This window comes from Melopsittacus undulatus, chromosome 3, assembly GCF_012275295.1.
Source record: "Melopsittacus undulatus isolate bMelUnd1 chromosome 3, bMelUnd1.mat.Z, whole genome shotgun sequence".
Lineage (NCBI taxonomy): Eukaryota > Metazoa > Chordata > Aves > Psittaciformes > Psittaculidae > Melopsittacus > Melopsittacus undulatus.
In genome coordinates, this window is record NC_047529.1 from 68,953,300 (window position 1) to 68,967,163 (window position 13,864).

Sequence of the window (13,864 nt, forward strand, 5' to 3'; positions counted from 1 at the left end):
TCTTTTGATTAAGCACTGTCTAGCAAGCAACAGTCAGGAAAATGCTTCCCGGTTTACAAAGGACTTCTGACAAGAAAGTAACATTGTTCCTATTTGGAGATATTTCCAAAGGGGTCCAAGTTTTCAATCATTAGTGACAGCAGTAAGCAGTGAGACAGTTAAAAGTGCTTTTAACTAATGGAAGATACAGAGAACAGAAGGAAAAGGAAAGAATCAGATTTATAAACCATTTCATTGTATTTTAATGAACTAGGAACAAAACTGTTTATAGACTTCACCTCAAATTCTTTAAAGCCATGAAGTATTCTCAAAAGAGTTATTTCACAAATGATATGCTAAAGAGTGATGAACTTGTACAAGGAGCATTTTGGTGATTTATACTACTTACCAAACACAAGCTGTTGCAAATTTAAGGGCTAAGGGAGGTATCTGTCTCAGTTTAATATTAAGTTGGTTTCTTTAACTAAAAAGTTAGCCAACCTTTTACTAAATAATCTTTATATCTCTGCTAGAGCAAAATTCCAGCCACACACCAAAGCAAAGTTCTAATTCACATTTTATTTCTGAGAATGCTTATAAACTCAAAGAATTTAAATGGCTTAATTTGTAAATTTTACTTTAAAAATATACCTAAAAATATCTACTACCCCAAGTTAGACTGAAAGGAAATGAGAAGGGGAGAAGAGCCAAGAGAAATAGGTTTAGAGCTGGTACTGGCAGATGAAGTTAGTTTTCAGTTCTACAGCCAGAACAAACTCTTTCACAAAATACAACTAGACTGGGTGGGTAAACACAGAATATAAACATTGCATTTAGTCAGTTTAGGAATACAGAAACAAATTAAGTACACATCTACTGGGTGAAGCAGGAAAGAGGCCTTTGGCCTTTGGATAAAACTTCATAAGTTAGCTGCTCAGGCCAAAATTCTACTTGCCAAAACATCTTTTCCTGGTCACAAGGAAAGGTAAGAACAGGGCAAGCATGCACATCACTTGTGTGTGCCCCCCCAAAACAATTCTCTGCTCCTCCAGCTGCTTTCAGCTCATGAGACTTACTAGACTTCTTAGCCTAATTACAAGAACTTGCCCAGCATCTCCTCAAGCCTACATTCTACTCTGGTATCCAAACAGTTAATTCTGAGAGACTTTAATGGGTCTAGAGCCTGCTGTGTGACCTATCTCCATTTGCTTCTTTTCAGTCTTCTTCCCCCACCAGAGCAAAAAGGCCCCTAATTCTTGAACTGGAAGAGGATTCCCCCTCATGATGGTGACAATTTTGCAGAACTCTATTATATCCCCCTGAACTGTGTCTTTTTTCCACGTCAGAGAAACTTGACCTACTGAGCACTGCCTCTGATGTACACCTACAGACCACTCCTCTGGCTCTGAACTCTTGCTTGTGCTGGGCTAAGTCATCTTGTGGAAATCCTTCTCATAACTTAATATTCAAGACTTACACAGCAAGTTTTAACATTAACTCATTTGACTGCTTTGTCAAATTACAGTTCTAAAAGTTTTCGAATGTAACACTTTCTACAACTTAAACTAGTCCCAAATTTTATTCATCAAGTATGTCTTTGGTATTGTTTTCTGTATTCCAATAAATAAAATCCTGTGAAAGTATCAGTCCTTTGAAATGCTTTGGGTTTTTTTTTAAAGAGCTTCTTTGAATTTGCTTGATGCTACATACTGTTTCAAGGTTAGAGAACATATAAAATCAAGGACATCTGTCTTATAAACTGCAAGTGGGAGTTTGGGAGAGTGGGTTTCTTCTTAAATTGGCCAGTAACTCAGTTCTACACAGTTCACACAGGCTGTATGTACTTCTGTTCCTTCCACTAGCATTTCTGCACACAGCAGAAAATGTCTACAGGTCAACAAATTTATGATAGTGATCTGATATCCAAAAAGGCAATAAATTATTGTATTTCACAAAAATTCTGCTCCCTACTTTATCTGGCACATGGCCCAATTGTACACAGCATTAGAGAAAAAGTTAAAAAAAAAAGAAAATTTTCCAAGATCTTTGAGCAATTTAAACTTTTATAAATCCTATGAATCTTCAACATTAAAATAAAGATTCATTATCCAAATCAGAATTCACAATTCAGCAAGAAAATTATTTTGCTTCTAGAATTTTTCTGCACTTTTTAGAATGGTCACTCATTGTTAGCCCTCCTGAACTGATAGAAGAACTTCTTCTTGGTATGGTTCAGTATTTTTATTTTGCTATCTATATACCCAAGTGTAACCATCACTTTATCAAGCTGGTATCCTAGCCAGCCTCTTTGTGAAACTACAGAGCACCATTACTGTATAACAAAGTTTTAAAGAACCATAAAGAAACAAATAATTCATTTTTTACAAGTTTGAGATTTATGGTTCCATTTCTATCAGTTTCTGATCAAAGGTTACAAAAAACAGAGAGCTGTAATATAAAACCAAAACCAGAAAGCCCATAGTTCACTTTGTCAAGCAGACCTCATCACGTAATCAAGGAAGGACGTGACCCTGGGAGAGCAAAACAAATTTACTGGGTGGGCGGAATGACAGAAAAAGTAGGAAACAACAAAATAGGAAAGCAACTTCTGGGAGACCATGTTTGAAAACCAAACAAAAAAACAAAAACAAAACAGAAAATATGAACCCAGATTCAAAAAGCATGACACAGGTAGCAAGTGAAATGGAAAATGACTGTGACAAAAGCAAAAATGAAGACACAGCCCTTAGTTGATGGATAATTCCTACTGTCCAAAACAAGAGAGAACTTGGGGAAATGAACAAAAATATTAGTCAAAACAACACACCCAGACAGGAGTAAACAGCTCAACTAAAACGTGTTACACTAGTAACAAACACAGATAACAGAGAGACAAAACTCCCAGACAAAGTTTAAACAATCAAAATCCCAAAATATTTTTTCTTTGAAGCAAACTTGAGGCAGGTCAAAGGTGGCATATTTCCAACTGAGTGATAAAAAAAGGACTCCAGAACCAAGACGGATAGCTATTAAACTATACCCTCAATCCCAAGGGATTCCCTAATCAAACATTTTTTCCTCAACAGTTTATCCACATATTAAAAAAGCAGAATAGAAAATGTGGGTGCCTTGTTAGCAGGCAAGAGAAGACAGACCATATCATTACAGGACTGCCCAAACTCCCCTGAGTACAAAACATGATAGCTGAAGCACTGCAGGCCCCATGCTTGGAGAAACCCACATGAACAGCTCTAACATGGAATTAACATTAGAGTTTCATGTCATATACAGCATAGACACTAAAAGTTAAACCACGGCAAAACCATGGACTATATGGACTAACAGCAATATTGAAAAGCACTTCTTTGGTTTTTCAGCTTGAAGTTCTTGAACAACAAATAGGCTCAAGATTGGAAGTGTATTCTGGGGGAGGTATAATCATGATTTTGTCCTGCTTGTGAACTCTTCTACAAGCTTCCACTTTTACCTACCATCATAGACAGAATATGAAGCTAAGCAAAAATTCAGTTTGATCTAGTAAGGCTGTTATAATAAATGTCACTTTTTTCCCAGAAAATAAAACAACAGAATACAGTTAAAGAAAGGCAAGTAAATGGATTATTAAAATAATAATAAGAAGAATCCCCTAAGTGAAAGGAAATGTTAAATTCATCAAAAAATGCATAAACTGTATCTATACTGTGTACTAGAGTGGTATGCAAAAAACACTTAGTTTTTCACAGGAAGCAATAAAGGCATAGCAGAGCACAGAAATGCTGTTTAAGAGCTCATGAGCCTAGGTGCAGCACTTCATTAGTAGTATTAACATGGCCATCCAGTAACTTCCAAGTCACCATATGAAACTTCCTTATAATGTAGCCTGTGCTATTCAGCCTACTAATCTCTAATCTCTTTCCTCACTTAAAGTGAAGGAAATGGTGATGAACTTGACCTGATTAACAAAGTACATGCAAACAGTTATGCTCCAGTCATCTTTAGCAGTGACCTTGCTTGTACAGGCAGTGATCCAATTCCCAGTTTAGTAAAGAACCATTTACATCACGTTATAAAAAACAGTGCATAACTCCCTAAGTGCTAGCTAAACTGGTCAACCAGCAGGAAGATCAAAGTGCCAAAATCACAAACTAGAGCTCTACAGCAAAAAACTCTATGAAAAAAAGATTTCCATGCTGAAGAATAACTCAAGTCAAAACTTACACCGAAAAACAAAAACAAAGAAGAGTGATGTTGACTTTGAGACCTCAACGGACCACTGAAAACCACAAAAATACCAACCCTGTTTATACAAACAAGCAGATGTGCAAAGACAGCATGCAGATTTCCCCTCTGATTCATAAAAGCAATTGGGCAAGTAATGCACAAATCATGATAGGTTGCATTAACAGTTCTCCAGTCCTACCCCAGATGAATTTTTAATTTAAAAATAAAACTGTGTTACACGATTTCAATATTCTGCTGGATGACCAAGCAAGGAGAAGAATGAATTTAAGCACAGCCTATAGAGAGATAATGTGAAGGCTGTAACATAAGTGAAAAATGGCCATGTTGCTAAGATAAGGCCCCAACCACCAATCTCGCTGTCAAGCCTGGCCATCTGTCAGCAGAAACCTGATTTACTGCATATAATACTGCTATACTTGATTTCTACTATACTGTTATAAAAGGCTCCTGGTTTTTTTAAGCACACCAAAAGCTAATTTCTAGCAACAGTAAAGGGTTAATAAAACTCATCCTCAGCAGCCAAGCCCTATGGAGCCAGGTTTCAGAACTTTAAATCAAATTTCACCCAGTTTCAATGTCACTGACAGATTTAATTCTTTTATAAATAAAATATTAAAACCAGGGAAACAAAATCCAAAGAAAACCATAAAATGACAGTGAATTACACCGGTTTTACCACTTAAGTAAGGCTGCTTGTATTGATGGAGTTTTTTTTATGGAGATTATTTTGATGGCAGACATTTGGAAAGACCTTTAGAAAAGGCACTTTAAGAAACATTCCTAAAATACCGCTATTCAAGAAAACCATACAAACAAATAAACAAAAAACCAAACAAACCAAGCCATTTGCTTCATTTGGTAACTAGTCTGGACATCCAAACTGTTTGCAAGAGCACTAATGACCTGAACAATCCTTAGACAGGGGCCTATAAGCCCTATGTATAATGATGATATAACACCTCATGGTGTAACAACTCAGATGAGTGCATCTAATCCAACTCTTCCTCCTCCTTCATGCCAGGACAAAAATGCCTGTGTATGAGATTCATCCTTCACATCAAATACCCACTGAGCAAAACAGCTGCAGGTACTTTCTCAGGTTAATCAAACAAATCAAATAACAACATCTAGTAACAACAAGACAATTTTTCTCTCTAAACAACAGCCCTACACTGCAGGTGGTTTTGTCCCATAGCAAGCAAACAGGAGAAAAGCACATCCTGAGCAGCTGCTCATTAGGTGAGTACCATTCTGCTTGTACAGCAAATGAAGTAAATGTCACATGGAAAAAAAACAAAAAGCACAGTTTACGGTCATGTAATTAGGTAACATAGGCATATCCAAAAGAGGAGGGAAGACAGATACAAATTGCAGTTCCACAGGCAATTTATTTCTGGGAGTTTATAATTTTTGATGTTCCTGGATTTATAACCTTACCATTTCTTTTAATGAGGCTTTTTTCCAGCCTATTTTTTTCCTATTATACAATAACAGCTTTGAATGATTGACTTCTATAAAAAGGACCCATACCCCAAGTAATTATTTATTCTAAGCAGAAGACTATTTAAGGAGACTGGAAAATACTCTATCAGAACAGACCAAAATGAACACAAACTGTACAGGGCCTCACCAAAAATATAATAAAGTGGTGAGAATTTATTACAAGCTTACCTGATATTCATTGGGCCAGAAAGTGCTGACAGCCAGCTCTGCTCTAAGCCAGTCTTTGCCAGTGGAACCAGTAACATTCCAGATGGGATTAGCCAGCGGCCCTTTGTTCACCCTAACCAGGATGTTCAAAGCACCCGGGTTTACGCCATTCTTGCTGTACAAAAGGTAGCTGAAATCGATGCAGTGAGTATCGTTTTCTTTCATTGTTGGAAGCTGGAGTCGAGTCTTTTCTCCGGGGTCATGGTCTGAGGAAATCACTATCATATACGATCCTAAAGAACAGGGGAGTGGGAAAGGAAAAAAAAGAAAAAACAACAGAACAGTAGTAAGACAAAAGATAAATGCTAGGAAACTGATTGTTCACTATGAGAAAAGGATGGAATGTATATGTTTTCATATCCCAAAATCTAAAAATTCAAGTAGCAAGAAATCCAGCAAGTTATAAAATGCATAGAAGCATCACTGAAGTAGAATCTACAGAAGGCATCTATCCAGATGCTTGCAGCTACAAAACTTTACTCTTTCCTGGTTTTATGGATCAGATCAGATAATTGGAAATACGATCACAGACACACTGAATACAAATAAGGGGAGGAGCAAAGGATCATCATTATTCTGAGGTCACTGAGGCAAAAATTCTCTCAACTTGCTCTACAGGTTCCCCAAAACTGACTAATATTGAATAATAAGGTCAACATTCCTCAATGCAGCTTTATCACACCTTTTCCTTCCCAGAAACAGAGGCAGACTTCAATTTCAGATACATTAGCATACCTCACTTAGGACACCAACATCTGTCCTGAAAAGCTGGGTTTGCTGCTCCGTTTGCCAACGGATTTGAGGGGATAACAGAACCTTCTATAGCTGGAAGAGAGCCCATTTGCAAATTTATTTTACAAATATACAGAAGGCAGAACAAGCTGAGCCTGTCTGGCTACAAAAGCAGAAAGCAGAAATCAGATGTTTAAACAGGTTATACAGGACGTAATGGAACAGTCTGTTCTGCTGTTGTGCAGTAAGGACTTTAAAAACAGGGTACCATCTATCCTAGACCTAGAGCAGCCCCATTTCTAAAAGAGTGAAAACTCCATATCACGTACTACCTCATGAATGAGTCCAACAGAACAAAGCTTCTGAGACACAGCATGCCAGGCAAAACTTTACAACTGGGAAATCCAACTCGGTACACAATCTGAATCCTTCCAGCAGGAAAGTTTCCTAACATGAACTTAACTACCCTCCTCCTTAATGATTCCAGAAGCTTCATGTTGACAGATTTTTCCTTCTACTTTCAGTCCTAAACAGCACCACAATAAGGAGCCCTCCCTCCTGAAAAAGAATCAGGTGAAATCCATCAAAAACACAGTTAAAATAGCCTAAATTTAAAAGATCAGATTTGTGAGTGTTTGCCCAAGTGAGTAGTCTCACACTAGTTCAGAGTATGTACATGGAGTGAGCATTTACTGGTGAAAACGTTTCTCTGAAGTATATATTTGTATAAATTATTATTATTATGTATGTCAACTTTTGTGCCTTTTTTAGGCAACAAGGAACTCTTGTGTTTTAGTATGTCCTCAACAGCTCTATTAACCATTCTGAAAACTGTTGACAAGCTGTTGCTCAGTAAAAGATGAAAAGTTATGTGTATGGATTAAGTCGTCTGTGTAACGTGGTAATTGACTAGCCTCTAAGCAATTCTATACTAAAAAAAATAACAAAAGAAAGAGCAATACTATATAATGAAAGCAGCTCTTAAAGTACAATGCCAATATCTTTATTTTTAGTATTAATTTTATTATTACTAGTACTATTTTTAGTACTCATCTTTAAAAAAAGAAGTTTAAACAAAATTCTATTGTAATGTAACATAAACAACTAATTCATATTTAGAATTACATGCGGAATCTGTCATCAGATTTATTTTTAGTAGAGAATTTTGCAAAGTATTTGTTTCTGACAATCTCTTCATTACTACCCATCATCATTAATACATATTATTATGATTCCTTTGTGCTTATGGTTATTTGAGGTTTGTGCTTATTAGAAGTCTTAAATGATTATGGTCTAGTCTGCAATCAATTAACAATTGCATGAGAGCTGCTCAAAACAAAGTGTTTGTAAACCAATTTTATTTATGCCCTTGATGCTAGAAAAAAATCTTAGAATATGTATGTTTAAATCATATGCTCTTGTAAGCACCCGATTAATTGTGGTTGGCACACCAAAATAATATTTTTAAAGCTATGTTTATAAACACCATGCACATGGCAGGGGAGATTGTGCATCAACAATTTGTGGGGTTTTTCCACCCTAGAGTTAGAACAATGAAAAGGATCAGGGGAAAATGACAGATTGCTTTCCACATTGTTAGCACTGATTCTCCATAGCCATTTACATTGCTTCTTCACCTTTGTTACATTTATCTTGCAAATATTGTTAAAGCAATACACAAAAGGAACTGAATTTTTACTACACAAAACAAACATTTATTTTTAACATAACTTAAGCTGAGATCAGGAAGCAGATAAACTCTCCAACTTTTCCTGAAGGGAATCTGAGAGGGGAAGGAAGGAACAGAATATAAGAACTGACCTTTGCAGAATTTTTGAAATGCTTCTTTCAATTTATCTCAAGATAAAACCATTGGGGAGGAAAGAAATATTGTGATCAAAGTATAACAAATAAACTAGAAGTATTTCAAGGTATTATTCCTATAAAGGTAACATGGTATAGTCTTTGGAATCTCCAACATCTATTTTTCTGCATATCAACACATTTTATAGTACTTCACTTTTTCAGCCTCATTTTTCATAATTTAAAAATACTTAGCAGTAAATTTGCATATATCTATCTACATGTGTTATTGCCACAGCATTTCATGAAATTCTCAAAACATTCATAAGCCATTTATCACAAAGCAGAAGTATCTGGTATCTCGCAAACTACTTCCACTCCAATTTTTAAACTTCAGAGGTAATATGTCATCAAGGTACACAACCTTGCTCCTTCCTCAGTTGTCTATGTACTTCAGGAAAATCAGAAACCAACAGCGAAAAAACAAAAATATATATAAAATTTATACTTTGAAAACATGAAATTATTTTCTTACATCTCTTATTAAAAAGTCATTCTATTTGCAAATAAATGCTGTAGGAGTGACAGCTGTATTTTTCGCCCCCATTCATACATACTTGTAATATCTTAAATCAAAACTTAAAAACTTTAAGCAAATCTTACGCCCTAGATAAACTCCCTCTACAGTTTCTACAGGGTCTTTTAGAAAAGTATTTCCTTTAATATTGAAAACTGTATTCAGTGGGCAGACAACATTTATGTTTACGTACAAATGATGAAACACAGGCTTAACTTCATATGGAAAAATAGAAGTAACACACAGAGGAAATAAATCTGTAATACTGTATTATTACCAAATCAAAAGTTTTCAATTAATTGATGTCCATGAGAAAATGAATATGAGCCGGCTTCCGTGTGCGCTTACAGCCCAGAAAGCCAACCGTATCCTGGGCTGCATCAAAAGAAGCGTGACCAGCAGGTCGAAGGAGGTGATCCTGCCCCTCTACTCTGCTCTCATGAGACCTAACCTGGAGTACTGGGTGCAGTTCTGGTGTCCTCAACATAAAAAGGACATGGAACTGTTGGAACAAGTCCAGAGGATGGCCACAAGGATGATCAGGGGACTGGAGCACCTCCCATATGAAGACAGGCTGAGAAAGTTGGAGCTGTTCAGCCTGGAGAAGGCTGCGTGGAGACCTCATAGCAGCCTTCCAATATCTGAAGGGGGCCTACAGGGATGCTGGGGAGGGGGACTATTCATTAGGACTGTAGTGACAGGACAAGGGGTAATGGGTTGAAACTTAAACAGCAGATGTTTAGATTGGATCTAAGGAAGAAATTCTTTACTGTTAGGGTGGTGAGGCACTGGAATGGGCTGCCCAGGGAAGTTGTGAATGCTCCATCCCTGGCAGTGTTCAAGGCCAGGCTGGATGAAGTCTTGAGTGATATGGTTTAGTGTGAGGTGTCCCTGCCCATGGCAGGGGGGTTGGAACTAGATGATCTTAAGGTCCTTTCCAACCCTAACTATTCTATGATTCTATGTATTTAATAAAGAGATGACAAACCAGCAAAGAGGCCACTTCGCAGAGGTAACAAACAATTTGGCTTACTATTATTAGTAATACTGGCAAGCTACAAAATCAAGTTGGTATGCAAACCTCAGCAAACTTCTTCAAGCAACAGGGAACAATTGCCTAGATATTTAATGTTAACACAGTGAGAAATAACAAGAGGACAGGCAATTACATGCTAGATGGTATGTTATTACTGGACTTGGCAGAAATGCTAAGTACAAATGAGGGAAATGTTCAACAATCTTATTAATACTTAAGATTAACTAACTACTTGAGAATTTCAATGAGAGTTTAGAGCAAATGTTAAAGCTAACTGTTCAAAATGGTGCTTCAGGCTGGAGCAGGGAATGGATGAGAAGGAGCAGCAGAGATCAAGTGCAATGGATTGACCCAGTCTCCATCTCCTTGTGCTGGAGGGTGGGGTGGAAAGGAAGTTATTTTTTCACAGAGTTCAGTCTGTGTTGCCTGTGACAGTAACTGGTGATTTATTAAAGAAGTGATCTCCCCATCTTTGTCTTAACCCATGTTCTTTTCCACTTTTTTATTCCCCTTGTGCTGTTGCAGGGAGTGAATAAGGAGTGGGACAGGGCCCTGGCCCAGGTCAACCCACTACAGTTGCTGAAAACCTAGAGTAGCAGTTTAGACAGTGTTAACTAACTGCAGCTAGACAATGCATATACTGTTTTATTAAATCCCTGTGGAGATAGGGTCTGTGATTTCCTCCATCTTTACTAGCTTAACAGATCAAGCATGAGCAAATTTCAAACACTACATACACATATTCTTCCTTTGCAAACAAGAAAGAAAAAACAAACAACTGACCTGTGCTCTATTTCCCACTAAACTTTACAAGATGAAAGTCAGTGAAAGTGAGTTACCTCATTAAAACCCCAAATGGTTTATAAATAAATAGCATCCATATTTTGTGGACTGAACGAGAAACTTCACATGAAAGAGCAAAACTTTGCATTTTTCTTCTTTTTAAAAGACAGAAAGGATTAATTCTATCTGTATATGATGCTGTAAGAAATTAGAGTTGCAAAGAATCCGAAGTCATGATTTACACCTTGACAAACAGCCATTGCTATTAACTACTCCTTTTACTGCTTATTTTTTAACATGCCCAAGCACAGTTTTTATTTACTCTGGTAGTAGGGCAGTTACAAAATGCATCACAGCTCATCAGTAATGTTTTTCTTGAAACATGTAGTTTGACGTTGATTCTACTTCACCGTCTCCATAATTCCCGACAGAATATTCCCTATCCTTGCAAGTTTACGATGTTTAAAATTCATAAAGCACATTCGCTTTCCCTCAACACACTTGTGTTTTTTTCTACTTACACATAGCTTACATTTCTCTAAATCAAACTGCACCCTTTCATTTTTGCTTTTCTTTTCTTAATAGTCTTCTATTTATTTGACAGTTAATAGCTCCTAATGTTATTCCTGTTGTAAAGGCCAACTGAATTCTCTCCTGTACAGAATAGAAACATCAGAGTATGAAAGAGCTAAATAGCACAGCCTCCTAAGTCTTTACCCAGCTCACACAAAGAGTAACACATTAGGATCTGACTTTCAGGAAGATTTTCATGCGTATTCAGCACTTATTCATGAACTCTCTTAAAAGTCATCTACACAGATATGTAATAAGAGACAGACTTTTCCACAGCTTTATTATTAAATATATCTGTATATTCCTTGTAGCTTTCAGTGTTTTATTTTGATAAGCATTGAAATTGATGTCCTAGCTCAGTGACAAGGACAGATCACTTCAGAATAAGTGAATTCCTTAACTAATTAGTTGTGAAAAGCCTTAGTTTTTATCCCCTAATGAAAACCAAGCTTTCTTATCATCTAGCAGTTAATTGCAGGTAAGGAATCATGCTAAGATTAAAAAAAAATAGTAATAATCCTTAAATAAAATATGCCTGCTGTAACATATCAATGTGGCAAGATCATTTTCCTGAGCAAATTATTTTCTCTCACTTCCTTGCTCCCTGAAAAACTGGCTTCTATCTGAAGTGTGAAACTTGCAATTTTCAGCAGGCATGTCTCTGACTCCTGCAAATCCTCTTTCCTCAAAACAAGTATTAACCATCAAAACATCTCCATTTTGAGGGCACACTGCAGTAACTTCCCTGCGTGCAAGGGTGCCCCTTCAGTTATTAGGACATAATTATGTGATCTTTGGGTGAAAAGTTCTGAATTTCATATTCAGTGAGATTTATGTGCACAGAGGTGGATTCAACTTCGTGGTTTGCTGATAAGGAAGCGGTGGACTGATATATACCCCACCATAGTAGGGATCAAGAGAAGATGTTTACGTAGATTCACAGAAGATCAGGTGAAAAGAAGTCTTCCTCATAAAGTTAAAGCAATGGGTTACTTTTACTTCACCGCAATGTCAATGACATGAGGTAGGTAGTCGACGTACTTGCATGCATTAGCCTTAAGCTCACGACTAGGTGATCTTTTTTTTATTTTTTAATAATGCCTCTATAACCTTACAGTCCCCAGTTAGATTTCAGGCAATCTTTATGAAACAGTGGACAATGAAAATGAAGAAATAGGCTTACAGCTGGAAGTAGACTCCAAATAGAAGTTCTGAATCGCCCATATTAATTCACAGAAAACGTACATCCCCCACACTCCAGTATTTATGCTTATTTTGTTCTTCATATTCCTGTCATTATTATACAGGGGGCCCTTTACACGTATTTCTTTAATTAGCAAGAATGAAAATAGAGGAGGCTAATGATAAAACCTCAAAAGGTTGCAAGAACAATCTTCTTTTCAAAAGAAAAAAAAAACAACCAATGAATAAATTAAATATACTCCAGGTAAACCTCCATCTGCCTGGGAGTTTTAAAAAGAATCCTCAAGCCATTATAGCCTACTCTTCCTCTTTCTCCTTACATTACCCAACACAGTTAATATCTGCCACCCTAGGACAGAGAAAAAGCAGTATGAAAGAAATTAAGATGAATTGGAGACAATATTAAGTTTTATAATTTTAATGCTTGCACCACCAGTTCAGTTTCATGCCTTAAGTGGTGTATCTAGACTTAAATGTAAAGACACTATAATCCCGTTTAAAATGCATTGCTTGATACACACACAAAATATGCAGTATCATTATATCCTGATTTGCCTATCAGTCAGCTGCTTTCATTCACAAGAATTAAAAAACAATGTTACACAAGAGTTCTCAAAAATTTCTTTAAAAGGCTACACTTCAGAGTATCGTTACACACACTACAGCTGCTGTATTATTCCCCTTCAAATTTTTGAAGGCTTGTTTCAATTCCTTTACAGAATGTCAAAATGAAAGGCGAAAAAAAAATCAGGACAACCAATTTCAACTTGGCTGCATATCTCACTGTCAATGTACCACAACTCAAATGAAAGTCAAGACAAGACTCTGAATTTACCACAAAAATTAGAAACAACAGAAAAAAAAATCAGCATGAAGACATGAGAATTTTTTCTGGGGAAGGAAACCTTTTTTCTTCCCCTCCCCCCCCTTCCAATAAAGATGAAGACTTATTAAAATAACCATATAAACTACACCATGTAAATAAAGGCAGAATACACACTCATTTGAACAGAAACTCAGATTAACAGACTGCAATATCTCTTCAATTTTGCACAGACACTGGAAATTCGTATGACGAGAAAATGTGTCTTGCCCTCCAGCCTGTACTTGACAATGCCAAAAGCACTGTTCGACAGCCATGTCATGAAACTGGGATTCTCCCATTTTCCACACCCATGGAGGCCAAGTAACAGGGAGACATCTTGACAAGGCAGTACAGAATAAGG

The 13,864-nt window shown here is 36.7% G+C and overlaps 1 protein-coding gene across 3 annotated transcripts in view; it reads right to left on the reverse strand.

Annotated features, from left to right (window-relative positions):
* The window catches only part of PTPRK (protein tyrosine phosphatase receptor type K), a 398,062-nt gene that overhangs the window by 259,497 nt on the left and 124,701 nt on the right, over window positions 1-13,864 (reverse strand). For all 3 annotated transcript variants that reach the window (XM_034060345.1, XM_034060343.1, XM_034060344.1), the window contains exon 3: window positions 5,893-6,164. In XM_034060345.1, coding sequence (XP_033916236.1) covers window positions 5,893-6,164 — 272 coding nt within the window. The remainder of the gene's footprint in view (window positions 1-5,892; window positions 6,165-13,864) is intronic.